Genomic DNA, 24,517 nt, shown 5'->3' with positions numbered 1-24,517 from the left:
TTTTACATTTATAATTGATAAATTTTATGTCATGTAATTCATACTTCAATAAAGCTGTTTTTAAAAAGTAAGTAAACCGATGGGAATTTCTTTTTCCCAGAGCAAGACTGAAAACACACACACACACACACACACATGAAAACCAAAGGATATATTCACTGGTTGATAAAAGCAAAAGTATTTTCCTCATCAAGAGTTTGAGTGTCAACATTTTTTGATTAATTATTTGTATTGTCTGCCACATGTTTAGCTTACTGCACAGATGTTCCAATCAGATATACAATTTGCCTTAATGCATTAAAACACCTACACCGAAGCAATAATTATTTACCAACTTTTTAAACAAAATTTTCATCATATATTTTGTGATTGAAAAAAACCCTAAAAAGTTACTATTACCAAAAACAATTTAAAAAAAAATTCAGCAGACTAAATTGTGTAAGCTCTCGGCGGGCCTGCTTGGAGAATAGTTGAAATATAGAAGAAAACATCCAGCAACTAATGGTCAAAGTGATATAAACACAGAAATATTCCTATGTTTAGGAAGGTAGAAAAGAGGCGATATTTTTGACAGTTTTATCATAATGAATAAAATTTTCAAGCATCCTTTGAAAATGGCCTAGCACATATGTTTTATTTACCTGCATTGTTATTGCTTTATCCTCTGAACTAATAAATATCAGAAGAGAATTATTTAGTACTCTGAGAGTGACTGTGACATGGAAAGCAAAAAATCAGTGAAGCTACAGAGAAAAAAGCCTGGTGTTAAAATACTAGGAGAAAATTAAATCGATTTTAAAATATTACTTTTTAGTTAATGTTTATTGTGTAAGATATACAAACACATATGAAGATATGTATAGAGATATAGATAGACAGATGTATGTGTATCTATGTCTATATACACCTATGTATATATAATGTTTTATTCACTGGATTTCCCGTGACTCATTTAGATGACCTTGCGACAGGGCAGAGAAGATGTGGAAATACAACTTTAAATCCTAAAACAATGCTGGCAGAGCTGGATATACCAAACAGAGCTTCTGTACAAATAGAAATCAGTCCGCAAAGCACAGTATTTTGTTTTCAATGTTTTATAAAGTACTGGAGGTATATTTTCTATAGACAGTTGCAAACATATGTCTTATCTTATTACTTATATTTACTTAATGCTCTATGAATCTCAGATGAATCTGCTCTAACAATCATTTCATGCATCCCAATAAAACAGTTGATATTCCATCTGAGTGTTAATGTAAGTGCTATTTTCAGAACTGTTTCACGTGCACTACACAAAGAAAGCGTCAAAATGAGTGAGGAAATTTTCTATTTCTAGGAACATATGCTTTTTAAAACATTTTCCACTTGTTCAATGACTGAATAGATGTTTCCACCTTAATAAATGAAAATATAATGCCCATATCAATTATATGCTTAAGGGAATTTGCTTTACATCCTTCCTGGTTGTGCTATTACCTTCTACAACAGGGGAAGATCGGTTGAGCAATATAAATATTTTTAATATAATTTATGGAGGATATTAGAGTTTGATAAGCTGCAAACAAGAACTCTTTAAATTTAAAAACACATACAATTTATACACTTGCAACCTCTTTACTGCAAATGTGACATTTTTAAGCTACGGAATTTTTTTTTACCCTGTTGGTTTTGTTGAAATTAATGTAAACTTTTTGTACATAAATTACAGGATGTATGTATCTAATGTACCTAAAAGTTTATGAATCATCACTGTCCAATTGAACTCTCTATTGATGGAAATGTTCTAAAATTTGCATTGTCCAGTATGGCAGACACTAGGCATACATAGCTATTGAGCACTGAAATGTGGCTAACGTGACTTAGAAAATAAACTTTTAATATTTAACTGTAATTAAATTTAAATAGCCACACGTGGCTGTGGCTTGCGGATTAGAAAACACAGAAAGAAGAGGAAACTTGGAATCATACTTTTTACTGATCTATAGTAATTTTCATTAGAATTCTAGGTCAGATCTCTATAAATCAGAGCCAAGTGGAGGGTTAAACAGAGCTGGCAAATTTGGGTTTTGTCTGTTTGTTTGTTTTTGTTTTTGGCCATGCCACGCTACCTGTGGGATTTTATTCCCGATCAGAGGTTGAACCCAGGCCCTTGGCAGGAAGAGCACAGAGTCCTAACCACTGGACCTCCAGGGAATTTCCCAGAGCTGGCAAATTTGTGCTATGTATAGTCCAAAGTCAACTTGCATTCAAGTTCAACTTGCAGTATGTCATTTTGATTTGCTATTTATTATTTGCTCTTTTCATGATTTGGTCTTCAGTTTACCCTAAAATATTTAAATTTAGATGTGAAGTGAGGTCATTTCATACATTTGAAAAGGATTTTATTCAAAAGGCAGTATTTCTGTGGGAATTTGTGAAAAATAGATCAAAGGGACCCAAACCTTCAAACATAAAGAGATTGATAGTCAATCCTTGTTACTCCAATCAAATGTACCTTTCAGAAAGTGTCATTTATTTTCTCCACTGTATGTATATGTAGAATGTTTAGAAAGTTCTAAAAAGTAGACTCATCAAGCAGGAAGGACTCAGTCAAGCAAGAAGATCCTTTATAGAAAGCATAGGTTGTCAGAAATTGTACCACAGCTCACTGTTGCTTTCTTCTTTTTATGTTTTAGTTTTCTACTATTTGTGTTAGTTTCTAAGACTATGTCTTCAATTTCTTTTATCTCTTATTATGCAATGTTTAATCTGCTATTAATTCCATTTAATTTCATCTGTCACATTGCAGTTTTCACCTCTACAGGTTTGATTTAGGTCTTTATTACATGTTTCATATTTCTGATTAACTTTTTTCAGAGTTTTATTGAGATCCATTTAAAGTGTAAATTGAGTGGTTTTTTTGCATAGAATTGTGCAACCTTCCCTATAGTCTAATTTTAGAACATTTTCATTTATTTACGCAGTAAAAGAAACCCCATGTCCATTTGCAGTCTCTCCCCATACACTAGCAACCTCCCCCCATTCCCGTGCCAGCTCCCAGCCCTGGCAACCACTAATCTATTTTCTGTTTCTTCAGATATGCTTAATCTGGACATGTCACATAAATGGAATCATACAATATCTGCTCTTTCAACTGGCACTTAGCATGTTTTCGAGGCTCATCTATGTTTTAGCATGTATTTGTACCTCATTCTCTTTTATTGCTGAAAAATACCCCATTTAATGGATGTAGATTTTTGTTTTTTTCCATTCACCAGCTGAAGGGACTTGGGTTGTTTCTACTTTTCAGCCCTTGTAAATAATGCTGCACTATGGATACTTGTGTACAAGTTTTTATGAGCATGTTTTCATTTCTCTTGGATATATACCTAGGAGTGGAATTGTGGTTCATATGGTCACTATATGTTTAACATTTTGAGAAACTGCTAAACTGCTTTCCAAAAGCAGATGCACCACTTTACATTCCTACCAGTAACATGAGCAGTCCACTTTTTCCATATCCTTACCTCTTATTATCTTTTTGATTATACCTCTGCTTATCTTTTTGAACATAACTGTTTTAAAACCCTTGTCTGTTGATTCTAGCATCTATTCCTATTCTGAACAGTGATTGATTTTTCTCCTAAAAATGGGTTTTCTTTTCCTGCTTTTTTGCAAGCTTGGTTTGTTTTTTTTTTAAATATCTTCATTGGCGTACAATTGCTTTACAATGTATTAGTTTTTGCTGTACAACAAAGTGAATCAGCTATACATATACATATATCCCCATATCCCTTCCCTCTTAAGCCTCCCTATCCCACCCCTCTAGGTCGTCACAAAGCACCCAGCTGATCTCCCTGTGCTATGCAGCTGCTTCCCACTAGCTATCTATTTTACATTTGGTAGTGTATATATGTCCATGCCACTCTCTCACTTTGTCCCAGCTTCCCCTTCCCCCACTGCGTCCTCAACTCTGTTCTCTATGTCTGTGTCTTAATCCTGCCCTGCCTCTAGGTCCATGAGTACCATTTTTTTAGGTTCCATATATATGCGTTGGCATACAGTATTTGTTTTTCTCTTTCTAGCTTGGTAGTTTTTAATTGGATGCCAGACATTGTGAACTGTACCTTACTGGTTGCTGGACATTTTTGTATTTCTATAAATATTATTTAACTTTGGTCTATCATATACTTAAATGATTTGTTAACCGTTTGATCCACTTGGGCCTTGCTTTTAAGATTTGTTAGGTGGCACTAGAGGAGTGAGGTGTCTAGGGCTAATGCCCTACTACTAAGGCAAAACCTGTATGTGTACGCTAACCAACACCCCACGGATTATGAAGTTTTCCAGCCTGATTGGTGGAAGGAGTTACTGACCCTAAGTGATCTCTGGGAATCCTTAAAACCCCTTCGGGGTAGTTTCCTCAAACACAAGATGCTCAAAACTCAGCAGAATACTGGAGAAAACTCTACAGAACTCCGATTTCTCTCTCTGAGAAACTCTCTCCTTTCTGCTATACTCTGGAGGACATTACCTGCCTTGGTCTCCCCCAAACTTTCGGCTCCAACCGGTCAACGCAGGCAATTCACTGGGCTGTGCTTAGGTTTTCTCTCCCAAACCCGCATCCTGGAAAATCTTTTAAAGGCTGTAAGCATTTTGAGCTGATATTTGTTTCCTCAGTCTCCAGGATCAGTTATCCGTTATTGATGCCAAGTGTCTCGGAAGACAGACCCAGCGTTCTCCTTCAAGAGCAGATTTTTTTTTCTTTTTCTTTTTTTTTTTTTAAATAAAGGTAACTCTGAGAGTTGCCCCTAAAAGCCAAACAGAGCAAAGGTCTTTCCTCTTAGTCTGAGAACTAGGCAGCGCGCCGCTGCGTGAGCTCAAGCCGCACCTCAACGCCTCAGCACCGCCTACGGGTTACTGCGCAGGCGTAGAATTTCTGCGCGCCTGCAGGGCTCAGCAACAACTGCGCCTGCGCCAAACAACGAGGCGCGCCAACGCGCCAATCTGCGCCTGCCAATGAGAGTGCCCAATGGTCCTTGATTCCCGCCCACTGACAGGACATCCAATCGCCTGTCCCGGCGCGCGGTTCGCCGCGGGTCTAAAGTGGACGGAGGTTAGAGCTGAAGCGCGGCCCGGGGAAGCATGGAGGCGGCAGAGACTAAGGCGGAGGCTGCTGCCCGAGAGTAAGTGTGTCCCGCCAGGTGGCAGCCGGGGGCGGGCCGGGGCGGACCTTGCGCGGTCCCAAGTAAAACCAGTAATTCCCGTCCACCCCTTACAGCGGTTGCGGGTCGACTAAGCCGTGAAGTGATCCTAATCCCAGCCCCCCAGTCTTAGGTTCCTGAGGTGACGGTTGCCTCTCTCCAGGAGTAAGGGCTATGAGCGACTGTCCGTCCCCCACCACGTACGCACACCCCCCAGAGGTGTGTCCTGAAAGGGGACGGTTCCGTTCCTGTCAACCCTCCATATCTCTTCGCAGATCGACCACCCTAACAGGAGACTTTCCACCCCTAGGAGACATCCTGGGAGGGCCATTCAATTTCTGTCACCCCTGTCCAACACACACTCTCCCGGTGGGTTATTTTATCCCCATCCCCGCCTCCTAATGGACTGCTTCGGCCGCTAACAAGGGAGAACTCTGGAGAGCCTAGACCCAGGGATCCAGCCCCCTGTCCTTAGCTCCTCCTCAAGTACGCTGATACCCTGCCCCCAAGCTTGTGTTCTCTGCGTGGCGGGGCTCCCCCATTCCCTGTATATTTCCATGACTGATTTCAGAAACTCAAACGGTTTCTATTCAGTGAGACATTCCCTATTTAAAATCACAGCTCCTTCCCCACACTCCTATTCCCCTTGCTTTGCTTATTTTTCTTCACAGCACTTACTACCTCCATGTGTCTTCCATACAAACACCATTCCTGGTCCCAGATGGCCCTTCAAGCCTGTGCTAGGCAGGACAAGACTCAGCATTAATACACATAATCACATATGTGTATGTGCACACAAATTGACTAGAACTAGGACCCCAGGAGCCTGCAGTTTTTCCTGTTTTCTTGCCCCTTCAGGGCCCTGGCCAAGGTGGCAGACATCCTGGAGCCTATAGGTCTTCAGGAGGAGGCAGAACTGCCCGTGCAGATCCTGGCTGAGTTTGTGATGGTATGTACAAGATGGGAACTAGCCTTTCACAAGCCAGAGACTGCTCCTGGGTCCTCCTATTGAGATACTGGGCAGCAGTAATGGTGAAAAGACGGGAAAGTAACCTTGCTGGCCTATAGTACAAGGAGGTAAGAATGTTACCTGCGTCCACCCTCCCTCTGAACAGGACTCCCGGAAGAAAGACAAGCTCCTCTGCAGCCAGCTTCAAGTAGTAGACTTCCTGCAGAATTTCTTGGTTCAGGAAGGCACTGCCCAGGACCTGAACCCCTTGGCTTCTGAAGACACGAGCCGTGAGTGGGCAGGGGGTTGGAATAGGGGCTTCCCTGAGTGAAGAAGGAAGAGGGACATCAGTCAAGTGAGCTGTTTGGCTGACGGGAAGACTGAAGCCCCAGTGTTGCAGGCAGGTGGGCCAACCTCACTTATTCCCTCACTCTTGGCTCTTCTCAGGGCAGAAGGCAATTGAAGTCAAAGAGCAATGGAAAGAGCTGAAGGCCACCTACCAAGAGCACGTGGAGGCCATCACAAGTTCCCTGACCCAGGCACTGTCCAAGGTGGCGGAGGCCCAGAGGAAGCAGGCCCAGCTCCAGGAGGCCCTTGAACAACTCCAGGCCAAGGTGAACCAAGGATGAGGGGAGGAGAGGGCAGGCAGAGAGGAGGAGGAAAAGGGTGAACATGCTGGGTTGGACCCACTGGCTGTCTTTTAAAATCCAACCATATGGCTGAGTAATAGTCCATTGTATATATGTACCACATCTTTTTTTATATGTATATATATATATTTTTTAAATTTTTGGCTGTGTTGGGTCTTCGTGTCTTCACACCGGCTTTCTCTAATTGGGGCAAACGGGGGCTACTCTTCGTTGCGGTGCGCGGGCTTCTCATTGCAGTGGCTTCTCTTGTTGCAGAGCCCGGGCTCTAGGCGCACGGACTTAAGTAGTTGCAGCACACTGGCTCAGTAGTTGTGACTCACGGGCTCTAGAGCGTAGGCTCAGTAGTTGTGGCGCACGGGCTTAGTTGCTCCCCGGCATGTGGGATCTTCCCAGACCAGGGCTTGAACCCATGTACCCTGCATTGGCAGGCAGATTCTTAACCACTGCGCCACCAGGGTAGCCCCTGTACCACATCTTCTTTATCCATTCATCCGTCAATATTATTCAGCCATTAAAAGGAATGAAATAATGCCATTTGCAGCAACATGGATGGACCTGGAGATTATCATACTAAGTGAAGTAAGTCAGACAGAGAAAGACAAATATCATATGATATCACTTATATGTGGAATCTAAAAAAAAAAAAAAATGATACAAATGAACTTACTTACAAAACAGAAACAGACTCACAGACTTAGAGAATGAACTTATGGTCACCAGGGCGGGAAGGGTGGGGGCCAGGGATAGATTGGGAGTTTGGGATTGACATGTACACACTGCTATATTTAAAATAGATAACCAACAAAGACTTACTGTAAAAAAAAAAAAAAAAATGAAATCCAAACATAAAAATGCACTCCTCCTCTCCTTGTTCCCCTCCTTTGCTTACCTGCAGAAGCAAGCGGCCATGGAAAAACTCAGAATAGTCCAGAAGCAGTGGCAGCTACAACAGGTAGGTCCATTCACCTAGGAAAATACCTCTTCTCACCACCATGCTATTGCATGGGCCAAGTCCTAGAAAACCTTTATTCTGTTTCCTCCTGTGAGGCACTATAGCATGGGTACCAACATGGACTTGAATCCTAGCATCACCACTTAACCACTGCATGATCTTGGGCAGTCACCTAACTTTCTCTGCTTCTGTTTCTTCATCTGTGAAAGACAATAATAGCATCTACTCTATAGAGTTATTATGATGATTAAGTAATTGGTACAGCAAGTGCTTAAAATAGTGCCTGGCACATAGCAAACTAAATAAGTGTTATCATCATCTTTGTGCTCCTTTTCTCCAGAATTCCTCACCTTGGAACAACACATTCTGACCCTTCCTTTTTTCTAAGCCCCTGGTCCTGCCTAAAGTGAGTAGGGTCCCTCTTTCCATCTGTGCGTCTGAACCCCCAGCTAGGTCTAGGCTGTAGGGGTTGGGGAAATGGCTCTAAGACATCAGCATCTGAGGAACCATGTCTACATTCTCACTCCTGGTAGGAGAAGCGTCTGCAGCATCTGGCAGTGGTTTCTTCAGAGGTGAGGGAGCGTCAGGCAGGAACTCATCAGGAGCTTGAACGGCTGTATCAGGAACTTGGAACCCTGAAGCAGCAGGCAGAGCAGGAGCAGTACAATCTGCAGAGGTGAGGCTGGGAGCATGGGCTACAGACCCAGGGTGGTTCAGCTGAGGTTCCCTATCTTCACACCCACCTCCTCCTTCCAGGCACCAGACCTTCCTCCACCTGCTATACACCCTTCAGGGTAAGCTGCTATTCCATGAGGCTGAGCCAGAGGCAGAGATGCCACAAGAGCTGGATCTTCCTAAGGATAAGCCCCAGCAGCTGACCCAGCCCCAGGAGCAGAACATTCGGGACACCATGGGGAGAGATGAGGGTGTTTCCTCCAAGGTGAATGAAAGATGGAACAGTTGGGCAGGGAGGCAGAGAGAAAAGCTGGGAGATAAATCTTACTCATTGCCCATACCTTGTCCCCCCAAGGCCAACAACCCACAGCCTGCTGGAGATACAGGCTTACCATGGCTTCCTGGGAGACAGCAACATGGGGAAGGATCCTAGAGCAGGTCGGACTCCAACTCAGGCCATGGTGTGTGTCCCTGGACTGTAGGTATGGCAGGAGCAAGGGTCTCTGGTCTATCTGTCTCTGTTTCTGTGCTCCGCTGTTCATGGAGGGGATGGGACATGGGAAGGAGCAAGGAGTTTATCTTATGGATGAAGTTTTGTACATTATCCCCATGCCCAGCCTACCCTGGGCTAATCCCTCTCTTCCTCTTCCCCAGCTCTCTGGCCTCACCCACATTGCAGGATGGACTTAAATTCCTTGATTGCAGCTTGATTTTTGACTACGTACCAGGTCAGGGCAGGCTCTGGATTCTGTTTATTAAAAACCCTGGAGTTCTCTCAGCTGCCTGTTTGTCCGCTTATCTTCATATGTTGGTGGGAAGAACCACACTCATAGGCCAGCAACAAGATAGGTGTTGGGACTGGTGTGAATAGAGAGGGTATAGATGGGGAAGGGGCCCTGGCCTGGGGCATCAGGGGTTGCTTGCCCAAAGGGATATACTACAAACATGCTGAGCTTAATTCACATTCACGGAGACGATGAATGCTTTATGCAGGTGATTAGATGTGGGAGGATAATTTTAATTACTGATCCAAATGTTTACTGAATCTCTGATTTGTGCCAGGTCCCTTGCTATGAACTGGAGCTACAGCGGTGGGCTTATCTGACCAGTCCCTGCCTACATGGAGCATAATGAGAATGAACAATTGAAAAGCTAAATAGGATGATTTCAGGGTGTGTTAAAACAGGGTAGCAAACTAAAACAGAGTAATACAATGAAGAGCAATAGTGAGAGTATAGAGACCCCCATCTATGTATATTGGCCTGTGTCTGTGAGTCAGTATTTCTATTTGTGTTTGTGTGTGTGTGTTTCTGTGTCTTTCTTTGTTGCTTTCAGTCTCCATTCCTCTGTGTGTCTGTCGCTGGGTTTGTGGACAGGGGCGGGCACTACTGTGTTTGAGAAAGAGATTGCATTCCTGATTGGGAGTGTGGAAACTGCTACTTCAGAGAGAAAGAGAGAGAAAAATGGCAGTTCTCAGAGAGTAGAAAACTCATTTTCCGTATGAGTAAAGGACCTTCATGTGAGAGAAAGACCTAAACATCCCCATGAGAAAGACACTGGGGCGTTTTGTTTTTGGTGAGAGAAAGTTTTAAGAGTCAGTGTTCACTGTTCTGTCTCAGACTGGGTCACCTTCTCTCAGGTGGAGATTGAGATCGTTGTGCATTCCGATGGTTTGCCCTGCTTTACTAAGGTGTCCCTAGTTTTCTCTCAAATTGTCTTTTCAAATGTGTTGGCCCCATTTTTTAGGTATGAAATAGGATAATTATCAGAGGTCTTTGGGCTCAGAGAGGATTGAGGATACTCCACCAGGGAGCACACAAATGCCCACAGAGTGGCTTCCTCAATCTACTCATCCCCCTCCCTCCCACATGGTTCCTGCTGTAGCCTTCTAGTAACCCAAATATCCAGTCCCATTTTTCCCTCCCTCCTACTGGATGTGCTCCCTTACCCCTACAGTCTCATTTCCTTTCTAGTCTCATGTTCTCCAAAATGTCTGCGGCACAAACGAGAGAGCAAGAGTACATATATATATATCCACCCCAGGAAAGGAGTGTCTACTACGGGACACTGGGGTGTGGGTTGGGACGTTGTGGAGTTTCCCTATCTTTGCATACATTATGGCCGTCAGAAAGTCAGCAGGGAAGAGAAGACACTCACATGGAGCCCACCAAAATGGGGGTGAAGGATAATATCCTGAGATACTCCAAGCCAGGGACAGGGGAAGGAGATTGGGCAGATGTACAGTAATCAAACGCAGAGGTCTGCAAACTTCTGGGAACCAGATTTCTCTCAAGGAGTGTGAAATGCATCAGTCCACACTGAGGCCAAAGAGGAGGGGAGGCTTGATTATCTGTTATGTTCAAAGCCCTTGAATTGCCCGTGTGGCTGGAGCCTCAAGTTGGCCGGAAGTGTCTTGACTGACAAGCTCAGGAATTGGGACTTGCTATCAGATAGAAGATGGACTTCAGCTTCCAGCTCTTCTTAGCCCTCTGTTAGGCCCTTAAAGACTATCCTTGTTCATTGATACTTGCACAATGTAGATGTGTGCAAGGAGGAAAACTACCCCTGGGAAATTGTGATCTCTTACACAAAGACATGGAAATCTATGAGTCCACAGAGGCTGCTGAAAAGGCCCTGCTGCCTGCCAGAGTTTTTACTCTTCCACTTTTCTATTGAAGGGAAGGACACAGAAACCAGTGAAGAGTGGGGGCGGAGGGGAGACTAGGCAGTGAATCAGCACAGTCAAGGCACTGTTGCTCTGTCTTGACCAGAAGTCTTGATAACTTAAAATGAAAATTAAGCTTACTCTGTTAAACCAATAGGAAAACTTTCTTTTTCTATTCTCTTTAAGAATAATGTTTTCCTTTTTAAACTTAATTTTGTTTAACATTATTATGGTTAAACATTATTTTGTTTATTTTTTTCTAGTTTCATATTTTCTAGGTATTGTCAATTTTTTCTAGGAATTTTTCATTCTAATCTTTAAGTTGGTATGAAGTTGTCGTAATCTTTTTAATCTAAATCTGTATCCTGTTTTAGGATGGCCTAATGTTATATTCCTGATACTTTTTTTGTGCTTCACTGATTTTTTCCTTGATACATCCCTTCAGATTTTCATTTTCAAATATTCAAATACTGAAAGATTGGCTTTTGTGATTTGCTATTGTATGTTTTGTTCTGTTTCATTGACTTGTGTCATATATCTTGCTCATTTTCTACCTTCTGTGTTTAGGTAGAGAATATGTATTTTTTTGGTAAACTCTTTATTTTTATCAGATAATAAACTTGTATATTTGGATCTTTATTTGTTTTCTCAAATAAACATTTAAAGCTATAAATTTCTTCTGGCTTCCTATTAGTATTTTCACAGTCATTCAATTCATAGAAGTTTCTATTAAAATTATTTCTTTGATTCATGAGTTTCTTAGAAAAATAATTTTGAAATTTTTTACTATATATGAGAGGATAATCTTTCTAAGTTTATTCTAATTTGGTCAGAAAATGTCATCTATGTAATAAAAACGTTGAAATTTAATGAGGGAAGCAATTGTAGCCTTGAATGTGATTTTTTTTTTTAATGTTTCATGTCGATTTTAAAAGAATGTCTGTTTTAGAACTGTCATATGTAATGTTTTTTATGTTTATTAGATTATGCTTGTTATGTTTTTAAGTTTATATCATCTATATACTTAATTTTTTATTTTCTGAATATCATCTTCTGAGAGGGGTATGTTCAAGTGTCCAAGTGAGAGTAGATTTGTTTTTTTCTCTTACAAACATCTGGATAGTTTCAGCAAAGCTAATCCCCCTCATTCTATCTTTATAATTTTGGAATTTGTGAAACTAAGCTCATTTCAAATATTCTCCTCTGTCATGAAAAGAAAACTATCTTCCCATTTTAGAATCTTTCTGTCCTTAATAAACCCCATCCTGTCTTATAGAATTATGCAACTTCTTATATTACAATTTTTACGTCTCCTCTTTGGGCCAAATATGTGTAAGTTTTAAAATATAAACAGTGTGGTATTAAATCAACTAGTTTCATTATTATTCCCAGCACAGTATTTAAATGACCCTTTTGATACTTTGAACATTGGGCTCTGAAAAATTTAGTGAGTTTTTACACACTTTGCCCTTGAAACCCTGAATAACCTAGGCATTAAGTCTGAAAACTAGTCTCAGGAATCAACATCTTCAGGTCTTTTTAAACTGTCATGGGGGGGGGGTAAATTCTTTTCATGTTGTTAAACTGAATTTGTGTAACTGTTGACATAGTTATAAAAAAACTTGTTAATCTTATGGAGCTCTGCAATTTTAGATGCCATATTCAAACGCATTTCTAAATTTTAAGTTGTCAAATGAACTTTAGCAAGCACACCTATGCAAGGTATGCATAATTCATTTCATCATACATTTTATAGTGATTATACCCATGTGATAATTATTTAAATGAGTTGATTACTGTGTACCTAAAATCATGTTTTGAGATAGAAAAAAGAAGGGGAAAATCTAGAAATATGCTTTCAGATGGTGACAGAACTTTTGGAAATAAAAGATTATCACAAATAAACATTATAAAAGAAATAAACCATAAAATATATATGTAATCTAGTGCACAAATTTTTTATGTACTATAAATAATGTTAGGAAAAACAAACACAAGTTGGAGTAATCAAAGTAGGGTTTATTTTATGAAAGTTTGTTTAAAATATCCTATAGAGTCTCCGTGTTATGAAATTATATTGCAAAAACTTTGAGTCTAATCTTAACCAATCATAAACAGCAATTTTATTAATAAAAATACTAGGTATATTAAATTTTTGTCCTGTTTATGTAACTTAGTAGACAAGAAGTTATGCTTTACATGTGTCTTTGAGGGAGAATTCTTCTCTTTAGGGACAGGGGCCTGTCCACAGTCTCCATATATGTAAGCCTTGGATTTACCTGGCCAGGTATTCTAGAAATAAAAAAGAATTCGCAAGAATTTATTTACCAAAGTTCAGCATTATCTCTGGTTGTTTCATTTGGTTACTCCACAGGAAGATATGATATGAAGATAATAGAGTTTTGGGCAAGATATACTGATTTCTTGGTTGAAAACTCTACTCTTGATGATGACTGAAATGCCTAACTTTGTTCCAGTATGTCATTGTCAACATGAGAAAGAAGGGGAAAAGGAAAGAAGTGGTGAATTTATTTGAGGAATTTAGTCATAAAATAGATGACATTTGTGTGTGTGTGTGTGTGTGCATACATACACATATAAAATTGGCAGGGATAATGTAGATTAGCTGGAGAAAGTGAGAGTGACTGCATGACAGATGTTTGACCTCTTTTTTCAGATAGCCATTTGTGCTCTGTGATTCCTCTCTATAGGAACATATATATCTTTGCATCCACAAATGAACATATATCAATACCTTCACACTTTAAAAGTACTTAGTAAATGTTCATTGGATCATCTTCAGGGACGATTTCCCAAAGAACTGCCTCTTAAGCTCAATTTCAAATAAATGAAATTATCCAGAGGCACATTTCATCATTTATTGAATGTCAGCTATTACTGAATGTCAGTTCTGAGAGTTTAAAAAAACAAAACAAAACAATCTGAGTTTAAATTTAGAGACAGGAAGGAAAAATCTAATTCTAACAAAAAATTATGTTTGTCATTAAGGACTAAGAATTGAAATGTTTTGGTGGCACCAAGGATAATCATGCATACTAAGCAGAAGGAACATTATAAGTAAAGTATAGGAAATGAGAAACTGGCAATTTCAGGAATGCAAAAGAGCTGAAATCCACTTAGGCAATTAGATATCATATTAAAGCAACATTGGAGTGGCAGGAGAATGGAACCTCTATTTTAGACTGTTGATACTTAAAAATAAGTATAATACAATGATCATAGTTATTAGTAGCTGCATATTATACCCACTAAAATAATCACTAAAGCAGTTCAGTGATACTAGTATTCATGGATGATGACAGTTACCAATCCAAACAAGTACACACCAACTAGAAACTAATGAACCACCTATCCCAGAGCTCAGTGCTTTTTGGTACATTAGTCACTGAAGGCTCATGACTGTTTGAGAACATCGGAAAACATCTTCAGCAATGGAAAATCACTCATCGTGCCTGAGAAATATTCTACTTATCAAGGTTTTAGGGATTAACAATTGAAAATAGGAGGGGGAAAAAAACTCAGCCTTAATATAAAACGGTTATATTAAAGAATAGTGACCTACTTAACATCAATTAGAAAATGAGTATGGTTTTTAAACAGTACCCTATGACTACCATAACAACTTTAATTTTAACAATTATGATGAACAATATTCAGAGATTACTGGAATGTAAAGATAAGAGAAGCTTTCCATTAGGTGCCTATATCACCCTTGGCACACGCAACAGGCTGTTCTTATTCTTTTGGAAAAGAATAAGAAGTCTTATTTGGTTAAAAAAAGTCTGGTATCATAAGAGATTTTCTATTTTACTCTTCCACCCCTATCTCTACCCCTATATCTCAGGAATTTTCAGGAACTAATTCAATAGCTATATTTAACTTTTGGTGTGTGGTGGTGCTGGTGGTGGTGCTGGTGATCTCAAGAAGTAGAAGTAGTTATTGAAAAATTTTTTATTACAATGAAAAGGAAGGGCTAGTAAATATTCAGTTAATTCTAATAATCTAATAATATTGTATATCTCTTGTATAGGAGAAAAACTAAAACTGGGATTTCATGTGCCTGAAGGTAAAACTTTGTTTTATATCTAAATAATGAGATAATTTTGGGGGGGGTGGGTGGGATATTGCACTACATTGTTATTGGTATGTCACAGTACATGTAATTTAGCAATCACATTGTCTAACTCAAACAGGTGGCACAGTCTGGCAGATGGTAGTAAGGATTTGTTTATAAGGCTCACAGTTTCTTGCAAATGTCTTGCCTTGTTCTTCTTCTAAAATTTTGTTTGTGTGCAGATACCTAATCATATTCATATAAGGTGTGCTATTTTATATTTTGACACTAAGTTGATTACATATAGATTTGGAGTTGTACTAACTCCCTGATAATTTTTTCTATTAGTATTCATTCAATGCCTAATCAACAAACATTTCTGAGTACCTATGTGCCAGGTACTATTCTATTTCTTTTATTAAAATATATTTCACATATAACATTGTATAAATTTAAGATGTACAACATGTTGATTTGATGGGTTTATGCATTGTAATGTGATTGTCATTGTAGCAATAATTTGTACTTCTGTCATGTTACATAATTATCATTTATTTTTAGTGGTTACAATAATTAAGCTCTAGTTTCCTAGCAAATTTGATGATTATAATACAATATTGTTGTCTATATTCACTATTTTGTGCATTAGCTCTCTAGGGCTTGTTTACTACTTGTTACAATTTGTACCCTTTAAACAAGGTACAAACTATTTCTCTACCCCATATCCCCTGGAAACCACCATTCTACTCTCTGTTTTTACCAGTTCAGCTTTTTAGAGTCCATGTATGAGTGATATTGTACAGTATTTGGCTTTCTCTGTCTGAGTTATATCACTTCACATAATGCCCTCGAGGTCCATCTACGTTGTTGCAAATGGCAGAGTGTCCTTCTTCCTCACAGCTGAATAATACTCCAGTGTGTGTGTGTGTGTGTGTGTATCACATCTTCTTTATCCATTCATCCACTGATGGGCACTAAAATTGTTTCCATATTTCGTCAATTGTGGATAATGCTACAATAAATATGGGGTGCATATATCTCTTTAATATCCTGTTTTCATTTCCTGTGGGTATATACCCAGAAGTGAAATTGCTGGATCATATGGTAGATCTGTTTTTAATTTTTTGAGGAACCTCCATATTGTTTTACATATTGGCTGAAACAATTTACATTCCCACCAACAGTGTACAAGGATTCCCTTTTCTCTACATTCTCACCAACGCTTGTTATCTCTTGTCTTTTTAATTATAGCCATTCTAACAGTTGTGAGGTTATATCTCATTGTGGTTTTAATTTGTATTTCTCTGATGATTGGTGATGTTGAGCATCTTTTCATGTACCTGTTGGCCATCTCTGGAGAAATGTCTATTTAATTCCTCCGCCCATTTTTTAAACACATTTTTTTTTTTATTGAGTTGTATGAGTTTTTTTAAAAATATATTTTGGATATTAACCCATTATCAGATATATGGTTTGCCAAAATTTTGTCCCCTCCTGTAGGTTGCCTTTTTGTTTTGTTAATTGTTTCTTTTCCAGTATAGAAGCTTTTACATTTGATGTAGTCCCATTTGTTGATTTTTGCTTTGTTGTTTGTGGTTTTGGTGCCATAACCAAAAAATCATTGCCAAATCCAGTATCGAGGCGCTTCTTCCATACATTTTCTTCTAGGTTTTGAATTACTTTGTGTGAGTACTGTAAGGTAGGGGTCCAGTGTCATTGTTCTGTATGTGTTTATCCAGTATTCCCAGCACCATTTGTTGAAGAGATTCTCTTTTCCCCATTAGATGTTTTGGGGTCTTTTGTCAAATATTAGTTGACCTTATATGTTGGTGCTTAATTCTGGACTTTCTATTCTGTTCCATTGGTCTGTGTGCCTATTTTTATACCAGCACCTGCTGTTTTTAGTTGCTGTAGCTTTGTAGTATAGTTTGAAATCAGGAAGTATGATACCTCCAGCATTTTTTTCTTCTTCCTCAGGATTACTTTGGCTATTTAGGGCCCTTTATGGTTCTGTACAAATTTTAGAATTGTTTTTTCTATTTCAGTGAAGTATGCCATTGGAATATTTTTCTTTTTGATTTTGGTTTTTATAACAATTTGCATAGCTAATTAAATTTGAGAAAATATTTCTCTTTTAATTTGATCACATGATCTCACTTTGGAATTTTGATGGGGAAATTATGTTGAATTTATAGATGGCTTTGGAAACATGGACATTTTAACAATATTAATTCCCCTGATTCATAAACACATAATGTCTTTCCATTTGTTTTTGTCTTCTTCAGTTTCTTTCAGCAAAGTCATGTATTTTTCATTGTGCAGTTTTTTCACTTTGATTAAATTTAGTCCTAGGTATTTATTGTTTCTGATGCTATTGTGAATGAGATAGTTTCTTTATCTCTTTTTCAGATGTTTCATCATTAGTATGTAGAAATGCAACCGATTATTGTATGTTGATTTTATAGCTTGCATCTTTACTGAAAGTTTCTATAGTTTTTTGGTTGACTCTTTGGGATTTTGTGTATAGAAAATTGTATCATCTGTAAACAGAAAAAATTTACTTCTTCCTTTTTGATTTGGATGCATTTTATTTTCTTTCCTTGCCTAATTGCTCTAGCTAAGACTTCCCCTAATATATTGAATAAGAGTGGTGAGAGTGGGCATCCTTGTCTTGTTCCTAATCTTTGTGGAAAAGTTTTCAGTTTTTCTCCATTGAGTATAGTGTTAGCTCTGGGTTTGTTGTATCTGACCTTTATTATGTTGAGGTATGTTCCTTCTATACCCAATCTGTTGAGAGTTTTTATCATGAAATGATGTTGCGTTTTTTCAAAAGCCTTTTCTGCATCCATTGTAATGATCATATGGTTTTTATCTTTCATTCTATTAATGTGATATATTATATTTATTGATTTGCATGTGTTGAACCATCCCCACATCCCAGGGATAAATCCCACTTGGTCATGATGTATAATCCTTGCAATGTTTTTTTAAATTCAGTTTGCTAATATTTTGTGGAGATTCTTGCATCTGTATCATCAGGGATATTGGTCTATAGTTTTCTTATAGTGTCCTTACCTGGCTTTGGTATCAGGCTAAAGCTGGCCTCATAGAAGGAGTTTGGATGTGTTTCCTCCTCTTCAATTTTTTGGAAAAATTTGAGAAGGATTGGTGTTAGTTCTTCTTTAAATGTTTAGTAGCATTTGCCAATAAAGCCATCTGGTCCTGGACATTTAATCTTAGGAGGTTTTTTGATTACTGATGTAATCTGTTTACTAGTTATTGGTCTATTTAGATTTTTGATTTTTTTCCTTATTCAGTCTTGGTAGGTAGGTTGTGTGTTTCTAGAAGTATATCCATTTCTTCTCAGTAATTTAATTTGTTGGCATGTAATTGTTTATAGTAATCTCTTATGATCATATGTATTTCTGTAATATCAGTTGAAATGTCTCCTTTTTCATTTCTAATTTTATTTATTTGAGTCTTCTCTTTTTCTTAGTGAGTCTAGCTTATGGCTTGTAAATTTTGTTTATCTTTTTGAAAAAACAGCTTTTAGTTTCATTCATCCTTCCATTGTTTTTGTGGCCTATATTTCATTTATTTCTACTCTGATCATTATTTCCTTCTAACTTTGGGCTTAATTTTTTCTTCTTTTTCTGTTTCCTTCAGGTGTAGCGTTGTTTCAATTTCTTAATATATGCATTTATTGCTATAAACTTTCCTCTCAGAACTACTTTTGCAGCATCCCATAAGGTTTTATATGATACAGTTCCATTTTCATTGGTTTTGAGATAATTTTTTATTTCTCCTTTGATTTCTTCTTTGATCCAATAGCTGTTTAGTTTCTACCTATTTGTAGATTTTTCCAGCTTTCCTCTTGATTTCTAGTTTCATACCGTTGTGGTCAGAAAAGGTAGTTAGTATGATTTCAGTCTTCTTAAAATTGCTAAAATGTGTTTTATGTCCAATCATATTGTCTGTCCTGGAGAATGTTCTGCGTGCACTTGAGAAGAATGTGTGCTGGATGGAATGTTCTATATATGTCTGCTACGTCCATTTGTTCTAAAGTATGGTACAATTCCAACATTTCTTTGTTGATTTTCTGTTTGTGTGATCTATCCATTGCTGATTGGGGTATTGAATTCCCCTCCTATTTTTGTATTGTCTGTTTTTCCCTTCAGATTTGTTAATATTTGCTTAATATATATAGGTGATCCAATGTTGGATATGTATATATTTGCAATTGTTATGTCTTCTTAATTTATTGACCTCTTTATTATCATATAATGACCTTCTTTGTCTCTTACTCTTTTGGGCTTGAAGTCTATTTTGTCTGACGTAAGTATGGCTACCCCTGCTTTCTTTTCATTTGCATGGAATATTTTCTTCCATTCCTTCACTTTGAACTTATGTGTATCTTTTTTTTTCAATTGAAGTTTAGTTGATTTACAATGTTATGTTAGTTTCATGTGTATAGCAAAGTGATTCAGTTATATATTCTTTTTTAGATTCTTTTCCATTATAGATTATTACAAGTTATTGACTATAGTTCCCTGTGCTATACACTAGGTCTTGTTGTTTAGCTATTTTAAATATAGTAGTCTGTATCTGTTAATCTCAAACTCCTAATTTATCTCTTCCCCCCTTTCCCTTTTGGTAACCAAAAGTTTGTTTTCTATGTCTATGAGCCTCTTTCTGTTTTGTAAATTAGTTCATTTGTATCATTTTTTAGATTTTACATATAAGTGATATATGATATTTGTCTTTCTCTGCCTGACTTACTTCACTTCATGTGATAATCTCTGGGTCCATCCATGATGCTGCAAATGGCATTATTTCATTCTGTTTTATGGCTGAGTAGTATTCCTGTGTGTGTGTGTGTGTGTGTGTGTGTGTGTGTGTGTGTGTGTGTACCATATCTTCCTTATCCATTTGTCTGTCAATGGACATTTAGGTTGCTTCCATGTCTTGGCTATTGTAAATAGTACTGCTATGAACATCGGGGTCCTATGTGTGTCTTTAGATCTGAATGAGTCCTCTGTAGGCAGCATATAGTTGGGTCTTATTTTTTTTTAATCCATTTTATCATTTACCTTCATGTTGTTTTGTATCTCCATTGTTTTTTTCCCCCTCTGTTTCTGTCCACCTTTGTAAATTGGTGGTTTTCTGTGGTAGTATGCTCAGTATCGCCTTTTTTAATGTTTTATGAATATATTTTATAGTTACCATGAGGCTTACATAAAATATCTCATGAATAAAATAGTCCTAATCCATTTTGTACTAAAAACAACTTATCTTCACTCTCCTATAAAGGCTCCGCCCTTCTACTCCTCCTCTTTTAGGTTTTGGGTTTGTTTGACATAATTAACATATATTACATTATATTAGTTTCAGGTGTACAACATAAAGATTGCAAATTGATCACCATAATAAGTCTAGTTAACATCTGTCACCATACATAGTTACAAAAAATTTTTCTTCTCTCTTGCAATGAGGACTTTTAAGATGTATTATCTTAGCAACTTTAAAATATGTAATACAGTATTATTAAGTATATTTTACGTTCCTGTGTTTTTGATGTCCCAATTTACCTCATTTTTTTTTTTAAAGATTTTTTTGACATGGACCATTTTTAAAGTCTTTATTGAATTTGTTACAATATTACTTCTGTTTTATGTTTTGGTTTTTTGGCCACGAGGCATTCCCCAACCAGGGATCAAACCCGCACCCCCTGCATTGGAAGGCAAAGTCTTAACCATTGGACTGCCAGGGGAGTACCTGGCTTGCAGGATCTTAGTTCCCCGACCAGGGATTAACCCAGGCCACCACAGTGAAAGTACTGAGTCCTAACCACTGGACCACCAGGGAATTCCCCCAATTTACCTCTTTTTATGCTGTGAATTAGTTAACAATTAGTTAGTTTTAATATTCTTTTCCTTTAACCTTATAATATAGTTAACTGGTTAAAACACCATTCTAATATAGACTTACAGTTTTCTAATTCTGACTTTTTTTCCCCCCACCGGTACCAGTGTGTTATGTACTTTTATATGTTTTCATGTCACTGATTGACATCTTTTCATTCCAGCTTGAAGAACTTTCAGTATTTCTTGCAAATTAGGTCTAGTGGTGCTAAATTCCTTCAGCTTCTGTTTGTCTTGGAAAGCGTTTATTTCTCCTTCATCTCTGAAGGATAACTTTGCCAGATAAAGCATTCTTGGCTGGTAACTTTTATCTTTCAACAACTGAATATGTCATTTCACTCTCCTCTGGCCTATAAAGTTTCTACTGAGAAATCTGCTGATACCCTAATGGGGGTTTCTTAGTAGGTTACTTTGGTTACTCTTTTTTTCCCTGCCTGCCTTTCAGATTCTTTCTGTGTCATTGATTTTTTTTTTTTTTAATATATTAGTTTTCTTAACTCTTCTTTTTTTTTTTTTTAATTTTTTATTTTTTTTATTTTTTTTATTTATGGCTGTGTTGGGTCTTCGTTTCTGTGTGAGGGCTTTCTCTAGTTGCGGCAAGCGGGGGCCACTCTTCATCGCGGTGCGCGGGCCTCTCACCATCGCGGCCTCTCTTGTTGCGGAGCACAGGCTCCAGACGCGCAGGCTCAGTAGTTGTGGCTCACGGGCCCAGTTGCTCCGCGGCATGTGGGATCTTCCCAGACCAGGGCTCGAACTCGCGTCCCCTGCATTGGCAGGCAGATTCTCAACCACTGCGCCACCAGGGAAGCCCTGTGTCATTGATTTTTGACAGTTTCATTATAATGTGTCTTGGAGAAGAAGGTCTTTTTGCACTGAGATAATAAGGTGACTCTGTTACCTTCCTGGACTTGTATGTCCAATTCTTTCCCCAGGTTGGGAAATTATCAACTTTTGTTTCTTTAAATAAATAGTCTGCTCCCTTCTCCCTCTCTTCTCCTTCTGGAACACCAGTTATTCCTATATTTGCTTTTCTGATTGAAAATGATAGCTCTCATGGAGTTTCTTCACTATTTATTTAAATTTATTTTTTATTGAAGTATAGTTGAATTACAGTGTTGTGTTAATTACTACTGTACAGATGACTCAGTTATACATATATATATATATACATTATTTTTCATATTCTTTTCCATTATGGTTTATCACAGGATATTGAATATAGTTCCCTGTGCTATATGGTAGGACCTTTTTGTTTATCCATTCTATATATACCAGTTTGCATCTGCTAATCCCAAACTCCCCCTCCTACCCTTTCCCACCACCCTCCCCCTTGGCAACCACCAGTCTATTCTCTATGTTCCTGATTTTGTTTCTGTTTCATATATAGGTTCATTTGTGTCATATTTTAGATTCCACATGTAAGTGATATCATATGGAATTTGTCTTTGTCTTTCTGACTTACTGATAATCTCTAGTTGCATCCATGTTGCAAATGGCATTATTTCATTCTTTTTTATGGCTGAGTAGTATTCAGATTTCTTAACTATTTTAAAATCTCAGTTCTCTCTCCTCTTCTAATTGAATTATTTCTATATTCCTATCCTCCAAGTCACTTATTTTTTCTTTTGCCTGTCTCTCATGTTATCAGTGCTTTCTATTGCATTCTTTATCTCATTCACTGAATTTTTCAGTTCCAGAATTTCTGTTTTGTTTTTTAATTTCAATCTCTTTGGTAAAGAACTCTTTATTTTCATAATTTTTAATCCTAAATTCATGGAATTGCTTATTAGGTTTTCTTGTAGCTCATTGAATTTCTTCATGACAACTATTTAGAATTCTTTATTAGTTAGATTGCAATATTCTGTGCCTTTGAATTTCATTGCTGGAGAATTATCATTTTCTTTTGGTGATACCATCTTTCCTTGATTTTTCATAGTGTTTGAAGGTATGCATTTCTCCTTTCGCATTTGAAGTAGCAGACATCTTACTAAACTAAGGCTTTCTGTTTACTTTGAGTCTTATGGCTCAACAGGCTGCCTATTAGAAACCTTTCTTATTCCAGAGGGTGGCGCTCTAGCTCAAGTTTGTGGTTTCTTCTATAGGCACTGGCTCTTAAACATGCACTAGGGAGTGGGCACAAGGAGTCCGCAGCGGAGTTGGGGAGGTGTTGACTTAACAAAATCTTAGGGTTTTGGGGGTGTCCACAGGGTCAGTGGGGGATCCTCAAGTGGGGTACACCCAGAGGCAGTGGGCAGTTCTCCTTTGAAGTACCAAAGCAGACAGCAGGAAACATGACACTCTGATATTCTTGTCAGCTTCCTTTCCTTTTCTCTACCTCTCCGCAGTCACAGAGGTCCTTCCTCAGAAATCCAGGTGCTGCTGGAGATAAATGGGTCCCTCCAGCCACAGCCTGCACAACTGATGTTGACGTCACTCTCTGAGGAATGAATGAAATGATTTTGGCCTTGTGTTATAGTCTTTATAGCTGTAGAAACTTAGTTCCCAGCAACTAAGGTGTAATTTATAGGAACTGTCTTTGTTAAAAGGCTTTTCAATAAAATAGTATTTTCTGTTAGACATGTTATAATATTTAATTTCAGTTTAGAAACTTAGGTTATAGAGCTGTTTGATATTGTGTTTTGGTTTTCCTAGCTAGGTATCTTGAGCTTTAAATATTTTTTTGAATATATGTCCATTTACATATATTCTAAAATGTGAAGTCAGGCATCATTTTCTCTTTATAAATTTAATTTATTTTGTGTTATTTTTTTAAGGAGTCATTTATTTTAATCATGAAGACACCTGGAAACTACAGGAAACTCATCTCATTTTGTTGTAATACTAATTGCTATCAACAGTTTGCTATTTTTTACCTGAGTATCCTGTTTATTTGTAAAGAAGCTAAATGACAGCCTGGTTCATTTTTAAATTTTGTATTAGGAGCAGAGTTTTCACTTAGGACTGTCTTAGAATTCAAAAGATGCTTGCTTCCTGGATGTTTGTCTTAGTTTGACAATATTAAAGTTTTGCGATGAACAGTATACTTGTTTTGTTCAATCTCTTTTGAAGTTTATCTAATATTTTCTATATTGGTAAGTATGTGAAATTATGCATAATGTAAAATATAGAAAAATTGAAAATCTAAAATCCAGGTATCACTGTCTTCGTAGAAGTATGTGTGTTTGGCAGAAATCTGGATAAAGAATCTCCAACCTTGTAACAAATCCTCCAAAGATTTCCATAAAGTTTCATACTTTAGTCCTCAGTCCCTTGATTCGGAATTTTTCTAACCCCTTGAGACATTTTGTATTAACATATGATGTCCCTCTTGCATGACTTACTATCTCATTGGTGTTACTCTTCTTGTGCTATTGAATAAGAAACACCAAACTCCTAGTGTTGCACATACTTTGTCAAGCAGTGGTTGCTTGCTTCTTTGTAGAT

At 37.8% G+C, this 24,517-nt stretch overlaps 1 protein-coding gene across 5 annotated transcripts; it reads left to right on the top strand.

Annotated features, from left to right (window-relative positions):
- The first annotated feature begins 5,054 nt into the window (after positions 1-5,054).
- On the top strand, positions 5,055-24,108 carry ZWINT (ZW10 interacting kinetochore protein). 5 transcript variants are annotated; one of them, XR_009005734.1, is made up of 10 exons: positions 5,055-5,168; positions 6,045-6,135; positions 6,302-6,425; positions 6,583-6,749; positions 7,681-7,737; positions 8,271-8,413; positions 8,494-8,677; positions 8,768-8,873; positions 15,129-15,164; positions 23,848-24,108. XR_009005734.1 is itself a non-coding variant. In XM_057531530.1 (9 exons), the coding sequence occupies exons 1-8, from the start codon at positions 5,128-5,130 to the stop codon at positions 8,843-8,845; spliced, it is 885 nt and encodes a 294-aa protein (XP_057387513.1). In that variant the 5' UTR covers positions 5,055-5,127; the 3' UTR covers positions 8,846-8,873; positions 9,067-13,163. The 5 variants fall into 5 exon arrangements, 3 of the variants coding, with proteins under 3 accessions (XP_057387513.1, XP_057387514.1, XP_007182883.2); XR_009005735.1 differs by lacking the exon at positions 23,848-24,108 and adding an exon at positions 23,419-23,812; XM_057531530.1 differs by lacking the exons at positions 15,129-15,164; positions 23,848-24,108 and adding an exon at positions 9,067-13,163.
- The last annotated feature ends 409 nt before the right edge of the window (positions 24,109-24,517 follow it).

Source organism: Balaenoptera acutorostrata, chromosome 16 (assembly GCF_949987535.1).
Source record: "Balaenoptera acutorostrata chromosome 16, mBalAcu1.1, whole genome shotgun sequence".
Classification (NCBI taxonomy): Eukaryota; Metazoa; Chordata; class Mammalia; order Artiodactyla; family Balaenopteridae; genus Balaenoptera; species Balaenoptera acutorostrata.
This window is presented reverse-complemented; position numbering and strand designations above follow the sequence as displayed.